The 22,555-nt window shown below is 37.1% G+C and overlaps 1 protein-coding gene across 1 annotated transcript in view; it reads left to right on the forward strand.

The window, feature by feature from the left end:
* The window catches only part of TDRD9 (tudor domain containing 9), a 224,348-nt gene that overhangs the window by 124,664 nt on the left and 77,129 nt on the right, over positions 1-22,555 (forward strand). Inside the window, exons 12-18 of the mRNA XM_036751321.1 lie at positions 4,844-4,901; positions 6,319-6,423; positions 12,251-12,348; positions 18,043-18,174; positions 21,840-22,005; positions 22,092-22,155; positions 22,231-22,294. Of these exons, the coding sequence (XP_036607216.1) occupies positions 4,844-4,901; positions 6,319-6,423; positions 12,251-12,348; positions 18,043-18,174; positions 21,840-22,005; positions 22,092-22,155; positions 22,231-22,294 (687 nt within the window). The remainder of the gene's footprint in view (positions 1-4,843; positions 4,902-6,318; positions 6,424-12,250; positions 12,349-18,042; positions 18,175-21,839; positions 22,006-22,091; positions 22,156-22,230; positions 22,295-22,555) is intronic.

The raw sequence follows: 22,555 nt of genomic DNA on the forward strand, positions 1-22,555 counted from the left end.
GTTACTACACTTAGAGAAAGTAATTATCTTTCAACTTATTTCCTAAATTATGATTCTGTGAGGAGAGAGCATGGCTAAATGGATAGGGGGCTAGTGGTCTTGAGCAACTTCATCTTGCCTCTGCAGTACTGGCTGTGTGACCATGGGCGCAAATCACTTAACTTCTTAGTGCCCCAGGTAACTCTCAAGATTGTAAACAACAGATAGATTATGTGATGAGTTCCTACAAGAATGAAATTGGGAGTCCAAACCCCTTGCTCACCAAAAAGAAAAGAATTTTCTGGGTTTAAAAGCTGATTGTCCAAACAACTGTGTGGCTAGTCCATCATGCCTGTATTTTTTCATCTTTCATGCATCTACTAAATATTGTTGATTCTTCCACTAGCGATACCCCTCATCTCTGTATTTTCCTCTCCCTGTTTCCTACTGCCATTATTAGCCCAGGCCCTCATTACCTAATTTAGACTGAACTTTTGTAGTAGCCTCCTAACTGATCTTCCTGCTGCTAGTTTATTCTTTGATTTTCTGCCTTCACAAGACACTACTTGGATCATATTACTGTTTTTAGTAGTTCCCCACTGCCTACTGGATAAGGTATTGCCCCACTTTGTTTCATCTAATTTAGGGGAGCATTAAAGTTTTCATGGAAGAGATAGATGAGTCTGAAGCAAAAAACTCTTATGGTCGGTTTATTTTAACTAAGAGAAGAACAAAATTTTATGTGAGATGGCCAAGGGGCCTGTGGGATAGGACAAGGGAAGAGATACATCTGAGGAAATGATGGATTTGCTTGCTTAGTTTGTAGTGGGGCATTGCATGAGAAGAAGAGAAGTCTTGTTGGTTCTGAGAGTGCTTCCCTCCAGGCTTGGTACCTCAGGCTAAGTGAGGCTCTTGTTACTCTCCCTGGGTCCCATCTGTAGGTCACTGATGCCCACTAGTGCCATGGTGAGGTCTTACTCGGATGCATCTGGTTTTCCACTTTTGTTATATCTTGGTCAGAGAGCCGAGAGTGAGTAAGATTGCATGAGAAATGGCAAGTTTCAGGTATAGTTGAATTCAGAAAAGGCACAAAGAGGAGATGCTTTCAGAATTCAGTCAGACTGCTGTAGGAAGGACTAGGCCTGAAATACTAGAAAAGTTCTTCTGAACAACCACAGTCATAAATTCCTTATGATATTTAAGGTGGTACACCAAGAGTTCTTAAGCTGGGGTCCAGTAGTTATTTGAATATTTTGATTACTATATTTAGTTATAGTTGGTTTCCTTTGTAATCCTGTGTATTTTATTTTTACACATTTAGAAGCACTATTCTGAAAAAAGATCCATAGGCTTCAGTGACATGTCTATCAAAGGGGTCCATGGAACAGAAAAAAAGGTTAAGAACCCTGTCTATACAATTTGCCTTTGATCTAGTTCACTCGTACTATGACTTTGATGTACTTATCTACCCAAAAAGGCTGCTGCTTTTCAACATTCGTTTCAGTGACTCCCATCTCATGAACACAATTTCAGAGTAAGAAGGGACCTTGGCAGCCATCTAGACTAATGCATATCCAAAATAGAACGTCCTCTAGAGCTGGTGTTTTCTCTCAGGGCATCCCATTTCACTTTTGGCCGGCTATTAATAATTAGGAGTGTTTTCCTTACTTCAAACCTACTGTATTTCCCCATGTATAAGATGCACCTTAATTTGGGGGCCTGAAATTTGAAAAAACATTTATTACATAAAGTTATTGAACTCAAGTCTTATTCATCTGCTCATAGCTTTCAGGCATCTTTTGGGCAAGTCTGGTGCATGTACCTGTGCTTAGTCCATTCCGTTTCATGAACCTCCTCCTTTGAAATCAGTAACTTCTTTTTCATCAGCAGTTCTTCTTGCCTCATGCTGAACCATTTTTGTGGATGCAGGAATTCCAATTGCCCTTTGCTGTTCAATCCATAGCTTCAGTTCCCTCTCTAAATCAGGCTATTGTGCTGACTTGCTTCTCATGGCCTTCTTCTGCTGTGGAGTTTTCAGTAGGGTTTCTTCTTCCCGTAGCCAGTCTCAGATTGTTTTCTCAATTGGAGGAGGATGAAACTTATTTTCGGCAGCACGATTTCCATTCACTTTTGCAAACTGGATCACTTTTAACTTGAATTCAGCACTGTACGAAAATCTTTTCTGAGCCATTTGTGGGCAGAACCTGGCAAAATGTAACAAAACGTAACCTAATATACTGGTAACAAATGTGAAACAACAAGCACAAAGACAATAAGTGGAAAAAAGTGGGAAACGCAAGTAAAAAAAACTACAACAATGAGCACAAAAACAAGCATGAAAAAGCAGGAAATGCAAGAAAGAAAGTCTACAACCACTGTGTAAGATGCACCCAGTTTTTAGACCCCAAATATTTTGAAAAAGGGTGCGTCTCATACATGGGGAAAAAGGGTGATTTCAAATGCCTCTTGGAAACTTGCACTGGTTGCTTTTTGTTCTGTAGCTAAGCTGAGCAAGTCTAATTCCTTTTCCATGAAAAAGATTGCTATCTTATTCCTTCTTAATCTTATCAGGCTAGATAGTTTTTATCCTTCTGTAGACTAAACACCCCCAGTTTATTCTGTCAATCTTTATACAGTGGTCTTTGGGTCTTCCACCATTCAGGTTGCCCTTCTTTTGATGTTTTCCAGCTCATCTATGTTCATGGTACACAGACTCGCAGAATTCTGGCTTCATCCTAACTGAGGCAGAGCATGATTGAGACTAGAATCTGTTTTTTCTGTCTCTTGTCTTCCTCTCCCTCAAAACACATTTTTACTGATGCTCTTCTTTATTCGTTATCCCTTCCAAGTGACTCTTACTTTAACCGGATAAGGTTGGTCAGTGAAGGAGAATCAAGCAGCACTGTGGCCACGTCTCACAGTGAACGCCTCCTCTGCCTCAGTGTCAGCTGTCCAGCTTTTCTCTATTGCAAGGAGGAAAGTATGTTCTACCATCGTTTCTTTGGAATCGAGGCTGGTGGTTGTAGTGATTATAATATTGATATTTTGTTTTTCTGGATATTTAAAAAGTGTTCTCTCGGCTCAGGTTTCTTTGCTCTGTATCACTGTACAGGTCTTCCCAGACTCCTCACACTCATGTGTTTCCCTTAACGTAGCACAGTATTTCCATTACCTTTTTTAAAAATTTTGTTATCACACAGTCAGCTCTGATTAAGCTAGCGGTTCAGATGTGATGTCTAACTATGCCTCTTCAAACTTGTACCTAGGAATTTTTGAACCCATTGTTTTTTTAGTTTATTATTTTTTTTTTTGGCAAGGCAATTAAGTGACTTGCCCAAACAGCTAGTAAATGTGTCAAGTGTCTGAGGCTGGATTTGAACTCAGGTCCTCCTCTCTCCAGGGCTGGTGCTCTACTCACTGCGCCACCTGGGTGCCCCTTCAAACCCACTTATAACACTTTATGTTTATCCTAAATTTCATCTTAACTCATTCAGCTCAGTGTTTTAGGTTGTAAAGGCCTCTTTAGATGCAGGCTCTGTCATCTGAATTTGGCAAAGATATTTTCATGCCTTTATCAAAGTGATGGGTACAAATATTTAACAGCATAGAGGCAGGTATAATACCCCCAGGAATTGTACTGAAGACTGTTTTTTTTAATTTTACACTGAACTGTTAATGACTTGTTTTTGAGTTCAATTATTCTGTCAGTTCTGTTCATTGAAATTTGAGCCCATCTGATTGTCCTCTAGTCTCCCGTGTGGCTTTCCATCCTTCCGTGAGAATAGCATGAGATACATTATCAAACACCACGCTATATGCATATGTATGTGAATGTGTTTGTGTATATCTGTGCGTTTGTGTAAACATATATCCTCCCCCTCCCTCTTACCCTGCTAGTCTTCTCTTGTAAGCACATCTTACTTAAATTTGTACTTCCCGCAGTGTCTACCATAGTGATCTGCAGACAATGTATTTTTTTTGTCCAGACCTGTGATTCTTACCCGTTTTGGAGGCTCCACAGTGAGGACACTCCCTCTACTAATTCATATTTGTACCTATCCACAACTTACGGGCTTAAATAGTTGCCTAGAGTTGTGGTGTCAAACTCAAATGGAAATGGGGCCACTAACTTGTACATAAGGATTCCTGCAGGTACCTACTGACTTTAAAAAATCACGTATTAATATTATCTACATTTTTATATATTTTGTCAAATATTTCACAACTACATTTTAATCTGTTTGGGGTTACACTCTGGTGTGTTGCAAGTACGTGTTTAACACATGCCTCTGGCCTAAAGCTAGATCAGTTAGACATTAAGTGGTTTGTCTAGGGTCACACATCCGATATATATCAGAGGTGAGTCTTGAACTCAGGTCCTTTAGGACAAGGCCTTCTACCTGATACTATAATGTATATATTGCACAAATTATGGTCACGTGAACAAACTAAATGGAGTTCAGCTTGAAATCCTGCCTGGTAAGTCGCTCAGGGGAAGGCATAGGAGGCTGACAAGAATGGAGCCTTGAATGATGGCCTGGAAACTAGCTGAGTGACCGTGGGAAGATCACAGTTTCCCCCAAGCTTATGGTTTCTTATCTGTAAAAAAAACCCAGTAACAGCGGTCCTTTCCAACAGAATTATTAGGACAAAAGTGCTATATGAGCTGCTGTTGCTGCTTTTTCATGGTAGCACCTTGTAAAAACTTACTCAGTTTAGCCGCTTAAATTTTAGAATTGCTCATTCAAAATAATTTATGCCCTGGAAGTACCATTGAGGAGTTTATAATTTTCTCGTTTAGGAGATTCCTTTCTGCCTGTTATTCGTTGAGTGCATACATTATATGATATTTTCTTTTCACTAGATTATTTTATCTACAAACATTGCAGAGAGTTCTGTCACAGTCCCAGACGTCAAATATGGTAGGTGATAGATCTGTTGCAAGTATTTGTCTTCCTTTACCTTCTTTTTCCTCTCCCCTTTTCCCTATGCCAAATCCTTTATTGGAAGAGAAAATTTAACAAAATCTCTCCTCACAGTTCCTTCTTTTTCTTTCTACAAATAAATACTTTCCTATTTCCCACTGAAGTCACTTGTTATCTAAAGTGACTGGTATTAGGTGATTTTTGTGAAATTGGAGGAAAGCCCGTGAATGATTTAGATTGAGGTCCTACCATTATTGAGCTGTGCCTGTGAGGTTGGAGAACAAATCTCATTCTTTTATCTTCTCCCTTTGACCATATCAATCGCCTCTGTCACTGAGGAAAGTTGAAGGTATTAGGTAGAGATTCTCTTAAGCTTCTGTGGTTGGGGGATGGAGCCTGGATATTTAGGGTCAGGATGCAATGGACAAAGCAGAGAGAAACCGGAGACAGGGAAAAGGAAACTGAAACAAGTAGACATGGGATCCTACACAGAGCAGTTATCAGTAGCAGGTATAGGACACCTTGGGCAGTGTTGTATCTTATCAGTCCATATATTTCCTTCCCTCTTTATGAAACTATCAGGGGAAAGGAGGGAAAATTAATGTGGTTCAGATGAGTAATTTTTTATTTCTAGCTTCTTTACTTGATAGTGGTTTTTTAAAAAGGATGTACTGTCATATTTCAAAATTTTTTAATAGAATATTCATTTCCATAAACATTTGAACATGATTGGAGTAGATACTATAAAGTAGGAGCGTCTCCTAGCTCAGTTCTTGAATCATTTTGATAATGCCTTTTCATTTTTAACACTGTAAGACAATACCAGATAATTTGCTGATGTTTGCCTGAGTAAGTATATCAGATATCTGCAAACACAAACGTTACGCCTATAAGAAGAGCTTTATTATGACATTATCTGCGCAGTTTGAACCTTGGACTGCTTTTTAGATGACATCTTAAATAGCTAGCTTTTGAATGGGAGTGCTTCCCATAAGAAGTGTGGTGTGGGTTATCAGATACCATTAACATTCTTAGTAATTCATTTCACTTCAACAGATAATTAGTATACACTTATTATGTACTTGGTACTGTGCTTGGCACCAGGGATATTAGGGAAATCTAGGGATATTAGAACAGTCCTTCTCCTCAAGGAGTGTAATACGTTTTAGGGGAAAAAAGACAAAAAACAACAGTGAACAAATTATGAATTTATAGAATCTTAGATTTGGAAGGGACCTCAGGTCATCTAACTTAAACCTTCCTGAAGTGTCTTATGTTGACGTTTTATTTCTAAATGCTAAGTGTTTTCTATATATTTTCTTTGATAATTTTGCGTACCTCAGTGGGCTCATATTGTGAAATTATTTCTTTTTGACATGGTGTTGGTGATTTTTCTGCCCTTTTTTTGGTACAGTTATAGACTTTTGTTTGACTAGAACACTTGTGTGTGATGAAGACACTAATTACCAGAGTCTCCGACTGAGTTGGGCTTCTAAAACCAGTTGTAATCAGAGGAAAGGTAAGAGGTATCACCTTGTAATACTAGAAAATGATCTTGTCGGGTTTGTAAATTCTTTTGGAATCATTTAGAGATGTTAGCAAATTCTTTTTTCTTTTCAGGCACTTGGTGCTCTAGGACAGTAATTTATTTGCAAGTTTTATCTTCCCAATAAATGTGACATCCCTAATATGTGAAATTTTACTGTTGTGAAATTCTAACTTAAGGAAATAATTTATTGTACTTCCATACACATCTGTGGCTTCTTCCAAATGCATATTGGTCCTAGTTTTTAGTCTTGCTTATGGATAAGGTACACTAAAAATAGATACCACAGCAGTGGTTATTATACATAATTACTGCAACATTACAGAGATTTTACTTAAAAATATAGAGAGATTCTTAGAAGATTAAGATAATCAGTGAATCCTCCATTCTTAATCTGCCAGAACCTTTACTGTAGGTCAATGCCAGTTTCTGTTGCAATCTGTATCAAATCCTTCCTACCGCCCTTTACTTTTTTCTGCTTGTTTTAATTCTATCAGAAAACAAATTCCTCATGCAGTTATTTTTTTAAGTAAGTTATGTAAGTTATAATCGCCAGAGATGATTCCCAGATCCTAGTCTCTCCCCTAAGCTACACCCATTCATCACCTACCAATCTTGGATGCCTTGAACTTGATGTCTTATAGACACCTCAAACTCACCATGCCCAAAACGTAATTACCTTTTCCCCAAACCCAGTTAATCCCGTCTCTCAGCTCCCAAAATGATTTACCTAAAACATGCAGCTCATCAGGCAGTGCCCTGCTTCTTGGTGAGCCGCAGTTTTTCCTTATGACCTAAAAGGATCAAATATCAACTCCTCTTGGGCCTTGAAAGTTCTCTGTAACTTGGCCCCTTCCTGCCTTTCAAATCTGCCTCCACTTTACACCTTCCCACCTAATTAATAATCCAGTCACAGTCATTTCTGTACCTTTGCGCTGGATCTCTTTTTCCCTCTCACCCCCCCCTCTGCTTCCTCATCTCAGACTCTTAGATCTTTGACTCAGCTCAAATCTCACCTTTTGCAGGAGGTTTTTCCTGGCCTTTTGGTTGCCACATTGGGCTGCTGATCCATATTAAGCCTACAGTCTTTAAGATTCCCCAGATCTTTTTCAGATAAATTGCTCTCTAACCGGGGTAGCTAGATGGCACAGTGGATAGATTGATGGGCCAGTGTAAGGGCAAGCAAAGTGGGATTTTTTTACTGTTTTTCCTTTTGGAGTGCTTCTCAGCATTAAGGCAATCAAGTGCCTTTGATTGAGTCTTGCGTTTTTAGGAAGGCCCACACCCTTTTGCTAATTTGGTCTCAAGTGGTGTGAAGCCCAGAAAAGGGTGTATGTACTCTGAGGTTAGCATTTTGCTTGGGGCTCACTCATTGGAAGAGCATTCCTGTGATGTCACTAGACTAGACTCTGGGCAACTGTAAAAGAGGCATAACCCCCCCTCCCTTTTAAAACCCAGATATTGGTGCTTCTCTCTCTCTCTCTGGTAATTATATATGTATTGCTATGGGCACTCAGAATCCTTGTCTGCTGATTTGTGTTATTTGCTCTGTTTAGATAATTTCTGATTGTAATTTCTGTTTGTGTTTCCTCTGAAGTTCAGGGTGTGAATGATACATATATGTTTAATTAAAGTGAGATTGTAAATCCCTTAAAGTTGCTTTCCTTAGAAAAGCAGATCAAAGAACCTGTGCTAACAGCCCTCCTGTGTGCTGGTGTTATTGGCCTTACACCTCCACAGCAGCTACAAGAAGCATGGTTGTTACAGCCTGGAATCAGGAAGACCTGAGTTCAAATCCAGCCTAAGATACTTCCTAGCTATATGACCATGGGCAATTCATTTCACTTCTGTTTGCCTCAGTTTCCTGATCTGTAAAATGAGGATGTTGTGAAGATCAAATGAGATATTATTTGGAAAGTGCTTAGCACAGTACTGGACACATACTAGGCACCATATCAATATTAGTTATTATTTATTGATAATAATGTCACCCCATCCTGTACTTGTGAAATTTACTTTTTTGAACCCAAGAATAAGACTTAATACTTTTTCCTAAATTTCATCTTTTTAGATTTACTGTACTGTTCTAGCCTGTGAGGATCTAATTCTTTCCTTCAGTATATTGGCTATCCTCCCAGCTTTGTGTCATCTGCAAATATAATGAGGAGGACACCTATGCTAATAAATGGCACAGGGCCAAGCTCAGCCTCCTGGGATACTCAGGTGGAGACCTTCTACTGAACTGAGATCAAACCATTAAAGAAGGCCCATACAACCTGTGGCCTGCCAAAGGATTTCTTGCACAAAAGACTGTTCTTTTGAATCTAGCCGTCCAACCAGTTCTGAAGCCATCAAAATATGTTATCATCTAGTCTACATCTCTTCATCTTCTCCATATGAAGTACATGAAATATTTTATTAATTGTTTTTCTGAAATCATAGTAAATACTATGTCGACAGGATTCCCTCTATTTACCAATTAGTAATCTGTCAAAAAGGAAATAAGATTAGTTTGACATCACTGCTTCTTTTTTTCTTTCTAATATTTTTAGTTATTATGAAATGAAACATCAACAAACATGGACATTTCTGTATATACAAAGTATAGAAAAAAGAGGATTGTATTGGACTACTGACTGTGAAACTATGATATACAGCCAGTTATTTTTAAAGGGAACGTTCAGTCTAGCACTGGTTCAACTGCTGCCCTGCTTTCTTTGTCCTTTTTTGAACTAACTTTTGCTCTCTTCTCTATATTTTAAAAAATGTTTCATTAAGTGTCTTTTCCTTTATATTTTGGTATCATTACCCCTTGAATCCTCCCCCACAAGTCTCTCCCCTCTCTTGTTCATCCTTCTGGTTGTGTCCCCCCCTCCACATACATACACAAAACCAAAACTATTCCATATAACAAATTAATGTAACAGAGCAAAACAAACTTATATCCACTGCTTTGTGCTATAATTTAAGATTTCATACCAGTAGACCCTCTTCATTCTTAATTTTAAAAATTATTTAATATTCTTTACCTTTAAGGTTCCTCCAGTTTAATCTTGGGGTTTTTTTCATTCTATAAAGTAATTCTTTTGTAGTATGATTATTATAGCACTGAATTTGGAAATCAATATAGGTAGTATTATAATATTTCTCATATTGACATGACCCAACCATAAACAGTTCATTCTTTACTTACTTTAACATGTGTTTATTTTTATATAGAGTGCTTTGTAAAAGTATTGACATAATTCTTTGTTGTATGTCGTGGCAGATTTATTCTTAGAAATTTTATACTTTCTGTAGCTAGAATGACAGGGATTTATTTTTCTTTTTATTCCTCCTGGGTTGTGTTGGCAATATACAACAGGGCTAATGATTTTTTGAGTATTATCTTATAATCATCTACTTTACTTAATTTTTTATTTCAATTGCTATTTAGTTGATCGTTAGAGTTCTTTAAGAAAATTGTTATATCGTGTTTGTGCTTTAGCTGTGTTTATTTCTTAAATTTCTTGTTTTTAAATAGCATTTGAAGAACTCTTTATCAGTCAGTCAAGTGCTTGCTATGATACAAAGAAAGGCAGAAATAATGCCTGCCTTTAAGAAACTCTCACTCTAATGGAGAAAGCCTTTCTGTGAGATGTGTACAGAGTATGAGGAAGGTAACTTTAATTAAGAGCATAACGCAGCAGCCCCAGGTGTGCATAGGCTGGTGCCAGGAAAAGCTTCCTGAAGAGGGCGACATTTGGGCTGGGTCTTGAAAGAATCTGGGGAAATTTGTAGCTCTTCTTCAGAACGAGCTCACCAAAGACAAAGGGAACAGCAAACGCTGGGGCAGAGATGGAAAATGTAGGGCCATGTGCAAGGAACTGCAAGTAAATGTGGACGGCTCGTGGATCGAGTAGAATAAAGCCTAGCAAGACCGAAAAGCCAGGGAGTGGGACAGGTTATGGCTGAACAAGCTGTGGCATATAAATGTGATGGAGTACTGTAGTGCAGTAAGAAATGATGAACAGGCAGATTTCAGAAAAACCTGGAAAGACTTTTATGAACTGATGCAAAGTGAAATGAGCAGAACTAGGAATACCTTGTACACAGTATTAGCAATATTGTGTGATGATCAACTATGAATGACTCAGCTCTTAGCAACACAGTGATCCGAGGTAAGCACAAAGGACTGAGGAAAGAAAATGCTATCCACAGCCAGATAAAGAACTAATGAACTCTGAATGTAGATTGCAGCATATTATTTTCACTTACTTTATTCTTTTTCATGGTTTTTTCCCCTTTTGATATGTTTCTTCTTTTATAACTGTGACTAATATGGAAATCTATTTGACATGATAGCATATATATAACCTAAATCAAATTGCCTATCTTTCTCAGAAGAGGGGTGGAGAGGGAGGAAAAAATATTTGGAACTCAAAATCTTGTAAAAATAAATGATAAAAGTTGTCTTGTCATGTAATTGGGAAAAAATACTATTTTAAAAAGTACTAGGGAGTAATAACAGGTTTGGATTTGGGGGTGGGTACATTTGGAGAATAAAGTGTAGAATGGCACCTAGGTTGTGATTCTGAGTGACACTGGGGATGGTGGTGCTCTCGAGACAGTAATAGAGAATTATGAAAGAGGAGAGCTATGAGAGGAGAATGATAATGAGTTAGGTTTTGGATGTATTGATGTATTTGGATGTATTTGGATGTATTGTTCTTCTTCTTCTTTTTTCCTCTGTGAATGATGTTAGCACAATGTTACGTACACATAGCAGCTTCTGGACAATGTCCTTACATAAGATTCCTGTCTTTCATATAAATTCTTTGTGTCTTCATTGACAGAAGTACAAATTTTTAGTGAGCCTAACTCCCCATTTTATCAGTTCCTTATTAATCAGAGTATCATAAAACTATGTTATTTCTGTTGTTTTGTCCCTTTTAAGGAATCATTATGACATATACATAAAAAAATACCTTGTTGGTATATTTTTCCCTACTGAGTCAAATGTTCATTCATCTTCAACAAACAGTAAACAGTAAGGTTTTGTATTATTTGTACTTTCAGTCACTTGCATGACTTTTAAGTATATTGAGTCACATTGGGAAAAGTTTCATCCTAGCTTATTACTTGTGTTTAGGGTCCACCCAAAGAAGGTTGGAGAGGCCGTTAAATACAATTGGTAGTAAAATTGTAGAGAAAAAAATGCTGCAATCCTGTTATGATTACTCATTTCTTAAAATGTTGACATTGTTCGAAGAAAGGGACAAGCGTGTATGGCTCACCTACATCTACATCTCATCACATCTATCAGTTACTGCAAATCATGGAAATGTTTAGTGTCATGTTTTTGTTTTGCTATTTATTTTGATAAAAGTAATACATGTATTATATTCTAAAATAGTTGTACAAATTGTTTTTTATATATTTTAAGATGCATTTACTTTATCTTAGTGTCAATTTTATTTTGATATGAACACATAGCTGATTTTAGAATTAACCCAATGGGAAAGTATTTTATATAAATAAATTTTATTTTATAAGCAATGTTATAGAAATATCATTTATTAAATATCTAGGAATTAATTCCTAGCAAGCAGTTTTGTTCATTGATTTGTAGGATCCCTACAAACTTAATGGAATATAAAATATTAATTTATAGAAATTTTTAACACTCAAATTTTCTTTATTTCATAACATGAAATTAGAAAACGATTTTCTTAAACTAATGTGTATTTATCTTGATTATAGCCAAAAGTGCAAGTAATTTGTATTAAACAATACTTTTAATCTTTTCTTTTACTTGAAGGCCGGGCTGGGCGTGTTTCTAAGGGGTACTGTTATAGACTCATCCACAAGGAGTTTTGGATTAATTGCATCCCAGATCATGTAGTGCCTGAGATGTTGGTAAGAATTTCTTTTTTTTCTCTCAAAATTAATTTTTCATTAACAATTTTTGTTAACACTCAGGAAATAATATGTTTTTTTCATAGTAACATGGATGAAGAAATTTTAATTTGGAAAATTAGTTCTATAGTTCTGAGATAAGACATTTTAATGCTTTTGTTTAGTAGGGAATTTTTAAGATTGGAAAATAAGTTGTCTTTTTTTTTGTGCCTTGCAAAATCGTGGAATTTCAAACCAGCTGTTCTAAAATATTGAAAATTCTGAAAGGAAATATTGATTGCTTTTGTGCACCCTTGCTGCTTGTGCTTATGCCTAAAAGTATTGTTTTTCTTTTGGTTTATTTCTTTTGTTCTAATATTTAAGTATTAAACTTTTGGTTTAAGTATTTAAACATGTACAACAAAAGTACCGATCTGCCTCCCTTTTCATCCAGTATCTAAGAGCATGGTGTTTTGTTTTTTTTCTGTAACCGATTATGACAGGCATGTATTAGTCAGTGTAATAGTGGACTGACTGGACTATCAAATACTTTTTAAGAGCTCACTTACTTGGATATTTGAGAGAAACAGTTTAATGGCAAAACTGTTAATAGTGTGTCTGTTTGGGTTCTTACCTTCATTATAGGGTTATTGTAAAGGACCCACTTAACGCATTCTAAAGCACCAGTGAAAAGTGAACAGGCTTCAGTACTTCAAGGGTCTGGGACTGCATGAATTCTAGTCCTCCTTGTGCCAACAGGTCACAACCCATATCTACTTGGTGTAGTTCATCTTTAAGAGTTTCTATGACTGAAAAAGTTATTTTTCTAGAAGTTTCCTTTCAAATCTATTGATGGGGGAGAGTTTCTGACCAAACAGGGATATAGAAAATCATAGAGGATAAAGTGAACAATTTTGATTTATATAAAATTTACAAACTTGTGCACAAAAACCCCTGCAGTTAAAATGAGAAAAGAAACAACTAAATGGAAAAAAATTCTTCTTAGCAAATTTGTCCGATAAAGGTCTCATATATAAGATATATAAGGAATAGATTGAAATCTATGAGAATGAAAACCATTCCAAATAGATAAATTCTGGTTAAAGGATATGAAACAACTATTTTCTTTTCCTTGTTAACAAGAATTTATTTTCTCTCTTTTATTTCCCTTCCCTTACTGAACAAAAAATGTCAAATATGCGTAGTCAAACAAAGGAAATTCCTTCACATCCAGAAATGTGCGTTGCCTTATTCTGCATTTTGATTCTGTTACCTCTGTGTCAGGAGTTGGAAAGCGTGCTTCATCTTTGGTCCTCTGGAATTGTGGTTTTTCAGTGCTTTGATAAGATTTCTAAAGTTTTTTAAAGCTATTTTTCTTTATTTTGTTGTTTTTATTATATCTTGTAGTTCTGTTTACTTCTCTCTCAGTTCATACAGGTCTTCCCAGAGTCTTCTGAAACTCAATTTCGTCATTTCTTATGGCACAATGATATTCCATTATATTCTTGTATCATAGTTACTGTAACTATTCCTCAACAGGTGGACACCCCCTTAGTCTCTAGTTTTTTGCCATTTGAAAAAGAACTGTTATAAAAGTAGGTAATTTCCCTGTTTCTTTATCTCTTTGAAATCTAACTTAGTAGAGGTATCTCTGAGTCAGAAGGTATGCACAGTTTAGTGCCTTTGGAGCAGAATGGTTGGATCATTTCACAGCTCTGTCTGTAGTACCCTAATGTATAAGCAGGCAGTTTATATAATGTATAACCAGGCTACCAATGGCTGTATGAATAATTCTCTAGATCACTAACAATTAGAGAGACAAAAATCTGCAGTTCCCCTTCATACCTGTTAGATTGGTAGAGATAGCAAAAAAGGAAAATGATGATTGTTGGAGGAGCTTCGAGAAGAAACTCACGAATGTATACTATGAAAGGACTCCAAAATGGAGCCCAAAAGTCATTAAACTTGGAGAACCTTTGATCTATCATTATTTTAACTGTGCCTAAGAGTAAAGAAATCAGAAAAAGACCCACATGGACAAAAATATTTCTAGATATTTTTTCTGTAGTTAGTGACAAAAAACTAAAAACTAAGGTGCTACCCCCATCAATTCAGGAATGGCTAAATAGATTATAGTATATGAATGTAATGGGGCAATCTTGACATAAGAAATGACAAAATAAATAGTTTTAAAGAAAACTTGAAACATTTGTATGAATTTTTGGCTGAGTCATGTTAGCAGAACCAGGAGAATAATTTATCTGTAACAGCATGGCAAAGATAAACAACTCTGGATGATTTAAGAACTCTGATCAATGCAAGATTATCAATGCAAGCTTACCATGATTCCAAAGAACAAACAACAAACAATGAAACATGTTGCCTACCTTCTAACAGAATGGACTCAAGGGTCAGAATGACACACATGTTTTTGGACATGGCCGATGACTTTTACTTGACTATCCATATTTGTTAATGTTTTTATTTTTTTAATGGAAGAGGTGGGAGGGAGGGACAACAAATGTTTGTTAATTTTTTTAAAAAGTAAAATCAAAACAAAATTCATTATCCTGTGGCCAAATGATTGATAAGCCTTTCTGTGATTATTGAGGCTGGTCTTTAGACAAAAGATATTTCCATTTGTCTAGTAATCGAAGTCTTTGAAGCTTGGTAAGATCTGTCAGTTTGTGTTCTAGTGACTAAATCTTCAAGAGCTTCCGTGTGTTGAGGTGTTCTTGGACTTTATAGAATACCAAATAAGTGATCAGTTGAAAACAATTCCTGTGTGTTTTGCACAGGAGTGGTTGACAGATTCTCATGATACTTTTCCCTGCATAAAGATCTATGTAATATACACTTCCTTAACTTGAATTTCTTGAAAAAGTTGACCCACACAGTTGGATTCAAATACTCTCTTTCATTAGATGATGAAAACTATTTAATCCAACATATTATCTTTTGTGTCTTAGATTTCAAGGATTTCAAGAAAGTTATGCCACAGCCACATTCAGGACTAAACTGTAGTAAATGGCCCCCCTTTGGTGATGTCTAACATATTCTGACTATTCTTCATGGATGGCACCGGTTTTGTTTTTATTATAAATTTTCTCGTTTTTATGCATTTCATTGGATTTTTTCCCTCCACTGCCATAAATTACAACCTATTCATACCTCATTTGCTGTGATTTTTGTTCATGCCTTCCCAAAAATGATCTCTCCATGTTCTAGACCTTCTTCTGGTGGTCTGCTTTTTATATTGTGTTTAATTTTATAAGCCACCTTAAATTATTTTGGAAGTTAAGTACAGTATAAATCCTAAATAAATGAATAAGATGTCTTCTTTGAAGAGTAATAAAATTATATACTTCTTCATTGAATCAGTATTAAAATACAGCATTTCACCTTCAGTGTTATTAATTACCCAGCATAAGAAATATTGGAATATGAAAGTATTTTCTAAGCATGGGACTCCCTTAAAATGGTTTTTCTTGAATGTTGTTTTTTTCCCTTTATGATTGATAGGATTGTATAATTGGATGTCTTAACATGTGCTTCTAAGTTCTAATTGTAGAAATTTGCTGGGTTTTGTTAGGTTTTTCTTATTTTGTGGATAATGAGCTTCATTTTTTGTGTTCTTTTTAGTCAGAAAAGGACGTCCATTATGTTTTGATTCTACCTATTACTGAAGGCCTGGGAAGTTAAGTTAGAGCTGTTTAATTTAGCGTGGATTTTCTTTCTTCATATTTAGCCTGAGTTATAACCGCTCCACTTCGTCTCTCTCACCATGTTCTTAACTTTCTACAGTCCGGCTTCCAGCTGCAGTGTTCAGCTGAGATTGTTCTGTCCAACGTGACCAGTGATCTCTTAATTAGCAGATGTCATCATTTCATTTTCCTTGATCTCTTTGCAGCCTTTGATAGTGCTGATCAATCTCTTTCCTTAATGTAGTATTCTCTTTAGGTTTTCAGGACCCTGTTGTCTCAAGGTTGTCCTCCCACCTCTCTGAGCATTCCTTCTCAGTCTCCTTTGCTGGATCACTATCGAGGGTCATGCCCTCTAACTGTGGATGTGCCTGAGGCATCTGTCTTAGGCTCCGCTTTCCCTTTCCCTCTTCCCCTCCTCCCTCATCAGTGGGTTCGTGGTTCATTGGATCTCGTGGATTTAATTATCAGTTCTGTGCTGATGATTCTCAAATCTACCTGTCCTCCTCTAATCTCTATCCTAACTTCCTGTCTCATATCTCCAGCTGCCCATTGGACATCTCAGGTTGAATGTCCCATAGACATTTTAAACTCAACACGTCCAAAACCGAGCTCTATCTTTCCCTCCATTTCCCCTCCTTCCAGACTGCCCTTACCTCCATCGTTCCGGTTTTCCTAGGTGCCATCATTGACTCCTCATTCTCTGTCATCTTCCGTATCTAATCTGTTGCCAAGATTGTTTGCGTGTTGTCTTCCCTGTTAGATTGTGAGTGCCTTGAGGTCAGGGACTGTCTTTTTTCCTTTCTGTGTATCCCCAATGTTTAGAACAGTGCCTGACTCATAGTAGGCCCTCAATAAATGTTTATTGATGGACAGCTTAAGAATTAACCCCATAATCATTTTAATTGTCAATTAAATATGAATTATTTAAGTGTTGCGGGGTGGGTTTTTTTTAGTCCTCTCAAATGTAGGAATCTGAGGCTAAGCAGGTTTTACTTTATTTCATTCCATTGAACCTTTAGATTCAACTAATATCTTAAGTCTTGATTCTTTCCTTGGGTTTATCAGTTTGACTTCCGATAAATTCCTTTGTCCGATTTCCTTATTCATTAGCTAAAACTGATGAAACTGGTTTGTTAATGAGATATTAATGATATAGATTTTTCTTTTGAAACTTAAATGCCGTTTTCATCTCTTCCACATTTGCCTGGACTGTTTCATCGGGTTGGCTGCCTTAGAAGAGTTGAAATGGCTGAAACAATATGTCAGTCTTTGTATTCTTATACGCCGTTACTGGTCAGGGGACTATTTTGTTTTTTTCTTTGTGTCTCTAGCACTTAGCCTAGTCCCTTGCACCTTACAGGTAAACTTAATAAATGGTTGTTGCATTGAAAATAAAAAAGAGACACAGGTATATATGTACATGTATCTGTGTGTGCGTGTCAGACCATGGCCAGCCTGGTGATGTTTCTCCACATTAGCTAGGCAGATACACACTGTCACCAACCAGTAGTTGAACTTTTACCTCCTTGCTATAGAATCGGTCAGAGGAGCTGGTGATGTCCACCAGCATTATCTTCCAAGACACAGGGTCAGTGCCACCCTGAGAAGAGACATGGGAGGCGCACTTGTGTCAGAAGGTTGAATGTCAGATTCCACAGCAGACTGTCTGAGGTTGCCTGGTGTCGTGGAATGAGCAGTGAAGCGTAGGAGTTTGAGTGCCAGCTCCCGTGCTTACTCAGCATGTAAGAGCTCTGGACCATGAGTAAATTGTAACTTCTGATGAATCTTCATTTAAAAGCACAAAACCAAAAAAAAAACCCCTTTTTTTCTTTGGTTTAGAAAGTAGGTGTGTGTATGGGAGAAAGAAAGGCGTGTGTGTGGGTGGGTTGGGGAATAAGCCTGGCTATTTATCTTACAGTATTGTTAAGAAGAAAGTGTCGTAGATATTAAAGCCGAAGAAAAATGATCTCCTCTTACTGTTCAATTTACTTTTTAATTTTGCTAATTTTAGCGATGTCCATTAGGAAGCACCATCTTAAAAGTAAAGTTGCTTGATATGGGTGAGCCAAGAGCTTTGCTGGCAACTGCTCTTTCTCCACCCAGCCTTGGTGACATCGAGCGGACCATCCTTCTGCTGAAAGAGGTAGGATTCTTTGAACTTTCTTGATGGGGAAAGAGGGAGTTTCACTGCTGCCATTTTTTGTCATTTTTGCCAATTTGCAAGGTGTGAAGGTGAAACCTCAAGGTTATTTTGATTTGTGTTTCTCTTAGTGCTAATGATTTGGGACATTTTTTTATGGCTGTGAATACTTTGTAGTTCTTTGAGAATTGTTTGTTCATATCGTTTGACTTTTATCAGGGAATGGCTCTCTTTCTCTTTCTACCCACACATACACATGTACACGTGTGTACACAAACACACACACACATACATTCATTCATTCGTTTATTTCTATATCTTGGATGCCAAACCCTGAAATTTAATGCAAAGATTTTTTCCTCATTTGGCCATTTTCCCTTCTTACATTGGATACATTAATGTTGTCTGTGCAATAGCTTTTCAGTTTCAAGTTCCTTCTTCTGCTATAAACACAGTATTATGTTTGTTTATGCTGTAAGATACTTTAGATTTTCTTCTTTTTTTCAGTCTTTTGATTTATTTTTTCTTATTCTAAAATTTAATATTTTATTTTCCCCCAATTACATGTAAAAACAATTTTTAGTATTTATTTTTTTTAATTTTTGAGTTCCGTGCCCAAAGGGCTATAAAACTGTACATACCCTTTGACCTGGCAATACCACTTCCAGATCTATTATCCCAAAGAGATCATAAAAACAGGAAAAGGACCCACATGTATAAAAATATTTATAACAGCTCTTTTTGTGGTGGCAAAGAAATGATAATTGAGGGGATGCCCATCAGTTGGGGAATGACTGAACAAGTTGTGGCATATGAATGTTTGTATTACAAGAAATGATGAGCAGGCAGACTTCAGAAAGACCTGGAAAGACTTATATGAACTGATACTGAGTGAAGTGAGCAGAACCAGGAGAACATTGTACACAATTACAGCCATATTGTGCAATGACTGACTTTGATAGACTTGGTTCTTCTCATCAGTGCAAGGATCTAAGACAACTCCAAAAGACTCACAATGGAAAGTGCCGTTCACATCCAGAGAAAGAACTTTGGGGCTGAATGTAGATGGAAGCATACTATTTGCTCTACTTTTCTTTTGTTGTGTTTTTTCTTTCTTGTGGTTCCTCCCATTAGTTCTAATTTTTCTTTACATCATGACTAATGTGAAAATATGTTTAAAATGAAGGTATAAGCAGAGCCTGTATCAGATTGCATGCCATCTTGGGGGGAGGGGAGGGAGAAGGAGAAAATTTAAAACCCACAATCTCGTGGAAGTGAATGTTGAAAACTAAAAATAAATTAATTGTTAAAAAAAATTCTTTTTGGATTCCAAATTTTCTTCCTTTCTCTCTCATCCCTTCATTGAGAAGGCAAGCAATTTGTTATGTTATACATGTGCAGTCAGGCAAAACATATTTCCATGTTAGTAATGTTGTAAAGAAAATATAGAATACAACCTCCCACCCCCACCTTCCCAAGAAAAACAAAGAAAGTAAAGAAAAAGTTTGCTTCACTCTGCATTCAGATTCCATCAGTTCTTTCTCTGGAGATGGATAGCATTTTTCATCATAAGTCCTTCAGAATTGTCTTTGATCATTGTATTGCAGAGAAGAGCTAAGTCTTGCTTTAGTTTTCATATTTCTTGTCTCCTGGAGTCATTGGCTTCTTTTTGAATTTGTTGAATTTGTGCCCTGAGTTGTTTTTTGTTTGAGGCTTCGCATATAGATGTGTTGAAGTCACTTGCTTCTTTTAGGTTTGTGTCTTGAGCATCCTTGTCCTCATGCCAGCTCTTTATGGTAGGGTTCTTTATTCGCTCATTTTTCCAGCCTACTTCCTAACTTTCGACTTGATGTTAGGGCTCGGCTCTGAGAACTGCTAGAGGAAGGTCTGGGTTCATCCTGTTGCTGCTTTCTTTGGTTTTGTGTTTATTCCAGGCTTTCAGGCTGAGCTTATGCCTGAGGCCTATAAGTTTTCAGTGTTTTCAAAGAGGTCCAGTTCAGAAAAAAGTCTGATTACTGACTCTGCCCTCTGAATTCTTCAAGTTCTTGACCCGAGTTTGGATCTGAGCAACTGGACTGGACCCAGCCCCTATCTAACAGGCTTCCCTTTGGTCTGGGATTGCTGCCCTGATTATTCCTCTACAGGCTTCCGATTGGGCTAGAAGCTAAAACTGAGAATGCTGTTCTGCTTTGGGGCTATGAGCCACACCAGCTCTGATTGCTTCTGAATGTGCTGCCCTTTGGGTCCACCTCCTAGTGCTTGGGACTTCGCTTTACCCTGGTATAGTGTGCCACTCAGGTGCAGGTGTTCTCCTCCGGCCACCTTGCATCTCTGACCTAGGTGAGGCAGTAAGGACGTTGCTGAATGCCATAGTCTGTGCCATCCATCCTCCATCTGAGCTCCATATTCTCCCCGGGAAGCTCTGGAGCTTCTTGGTGTTCATGCAGTTTCTGATTTGTATAGCCTTCTACTCACAAAGAAGTTAACTCCTTTCCTTCTGGTTGTCAAGTGGACAAAATATGTCATGTGCAACAGAATCTTCTGCTCTTGTTGGCCATTTTTTTTCTTTTCTCGCTTTCCCCACTTTGCACATTCCCCACTTTGTATTGGTGTGACATGTTTTTTTACGGTCACCTGAAGTAAATCTGAACTTTCAAACGTGATAAATGCTTTTATGGTTTTTACATGATAAAGGCATTTATAATTTTAAAAGGTTTCACAATTTAGAAAGGCTTTTAGACTTTATAAAAAAAAGCTTCATTAAAAGAATCTTTTGAAGCCTGTAATTCCTTTACTTCTATAATGAGATTTGACTTATGTCTGTTCTTTACATCATCATCATCATCGTCATGATCGTCATGATCGCCCCCACATATAGTGTTGTAAGGTGGGAGTAGTCTTCTCAGTCTCCAGAGTCGAGAAGTTAGAGGAACTCTTACTTTTCCCTCTTCTTAGATTGAGAATTTCTCTCCCTTCATTTTTTCTCTTCTTCATTGCTATAAACCCACAAATTGCTTAAGAATTAGCCCATTTCCTAGTCATCTCTCAGCCTCTACTTCTTGCCATTGACAGAGATAGGACCAGGCACATCTCTGAGGATCCCGTCTTTATGCCTGTGGCTACAGCAGAGAGAAATTTCAGGAATTCTTTTCAAAATTGACTAAATAAATTACTAAATTGATTGAGTGTAAGGCACTCTGCCAAGCTTTGAAAGATTTGCACCTGGCCAATTAAATTAGACCTCGGAGTGCATTTTCCCTAGAAACAAATATATAATATTTAGGTTCTATAGTATCAAGCTTAGTGGCATATTTCAGGTCCATTTTGGGACCTGAAAAAGTCAGCAAAATTGTTTAGGCTTGGGGGGGATGGTGTGGAGCTGTCTTTGAATCTTAACTAACCATGTATGATGTTTATATGGGAGAATATTTTAATCCTCAACAAACCTACAAATGAATTAGCTTTTAAAAATATATCAGACCTTTATTCTTCATTGTCACATGCCTCTGTCTCTGTGTCACACACACACACACACACACACACACACACACACACACACTTGACTAACAATACATTTTTACAGGTTTTAGGACTATTTCTACTGTACTTTATAAAGTAAGATATAGCTGCCTTTATTGCTAATTATATCAGTTAATCCCTTTATAAAGGTAGGAGCACTTGCTGTTAGTGGACCGAGAGAAGAAGAAAATCCCCATGATGGTGAACTGACTTTCTTGGGACGGGTTTTGGCCCAGCTTCCTGTGGATCAGCAACTTGGAAAATTAATTGTACTTGGACATGTCTTTGGATGTCTAGAAGAATGCCTTATTATAGGTGAGTAGAAGAACAAAAAGGTATTTCTGAGTAGCTTGGGTAACACCGCTGTAAAGATGTTCATCTCTTTCCTTCTCTTTTGTTAGCTGCAGCTCTTTCGTTGAAGAATTTTTTCGCAATGCCTTTCAGACAGCATCTTGATGGATACAGGTATTTAATACTCATATTTTTTATGTCCATTTACCTGAAGGATTTTTAGATGACTCTTTTTTGTTTAATTCACAGGAATAAAATGAATTTTTCTGGCAACAGTAAGAGTGATTGTATTGCGCTTGTTGAAGCTTTTAAAGTAAGTTCTCTAGTGTTTAGTAAAAATATTAATTTAACAAAGACATTTACTGTTACATTTACCTCTAAAAAGTTCTGATCTGAAAGCTTTCAGTAATCTAATAAAGCTTCAGATTTTCCAACGGAGCTCACACTGTGAGTGCTTCACAGAAATCTAACCGTGATGCCTCTTGGTAATTGAAGGTTGGCCTTGGTTTCTCCAAGGCTGTGCCAGCAGCATTCGACTTTGGTAGGTTGTAACATGCTGGAAAGGCTTTAGATT

The sequence above is a fragment of the Trichosurus vulpecula genome, chromosome 3, assembly GCF_011100635.1.
Source record: "Trichosurus vulpecula isolate mTriVul1 chromosome 3, mTriVul1.pri, whole genome shotgun sequence".
Lineage (NCBI taxonomy): Eukaryota > Metazoa > Chordata > Mammalia > Diprotodontia > Phalangeridae > Trichosurus > Trichosurus vulpecula.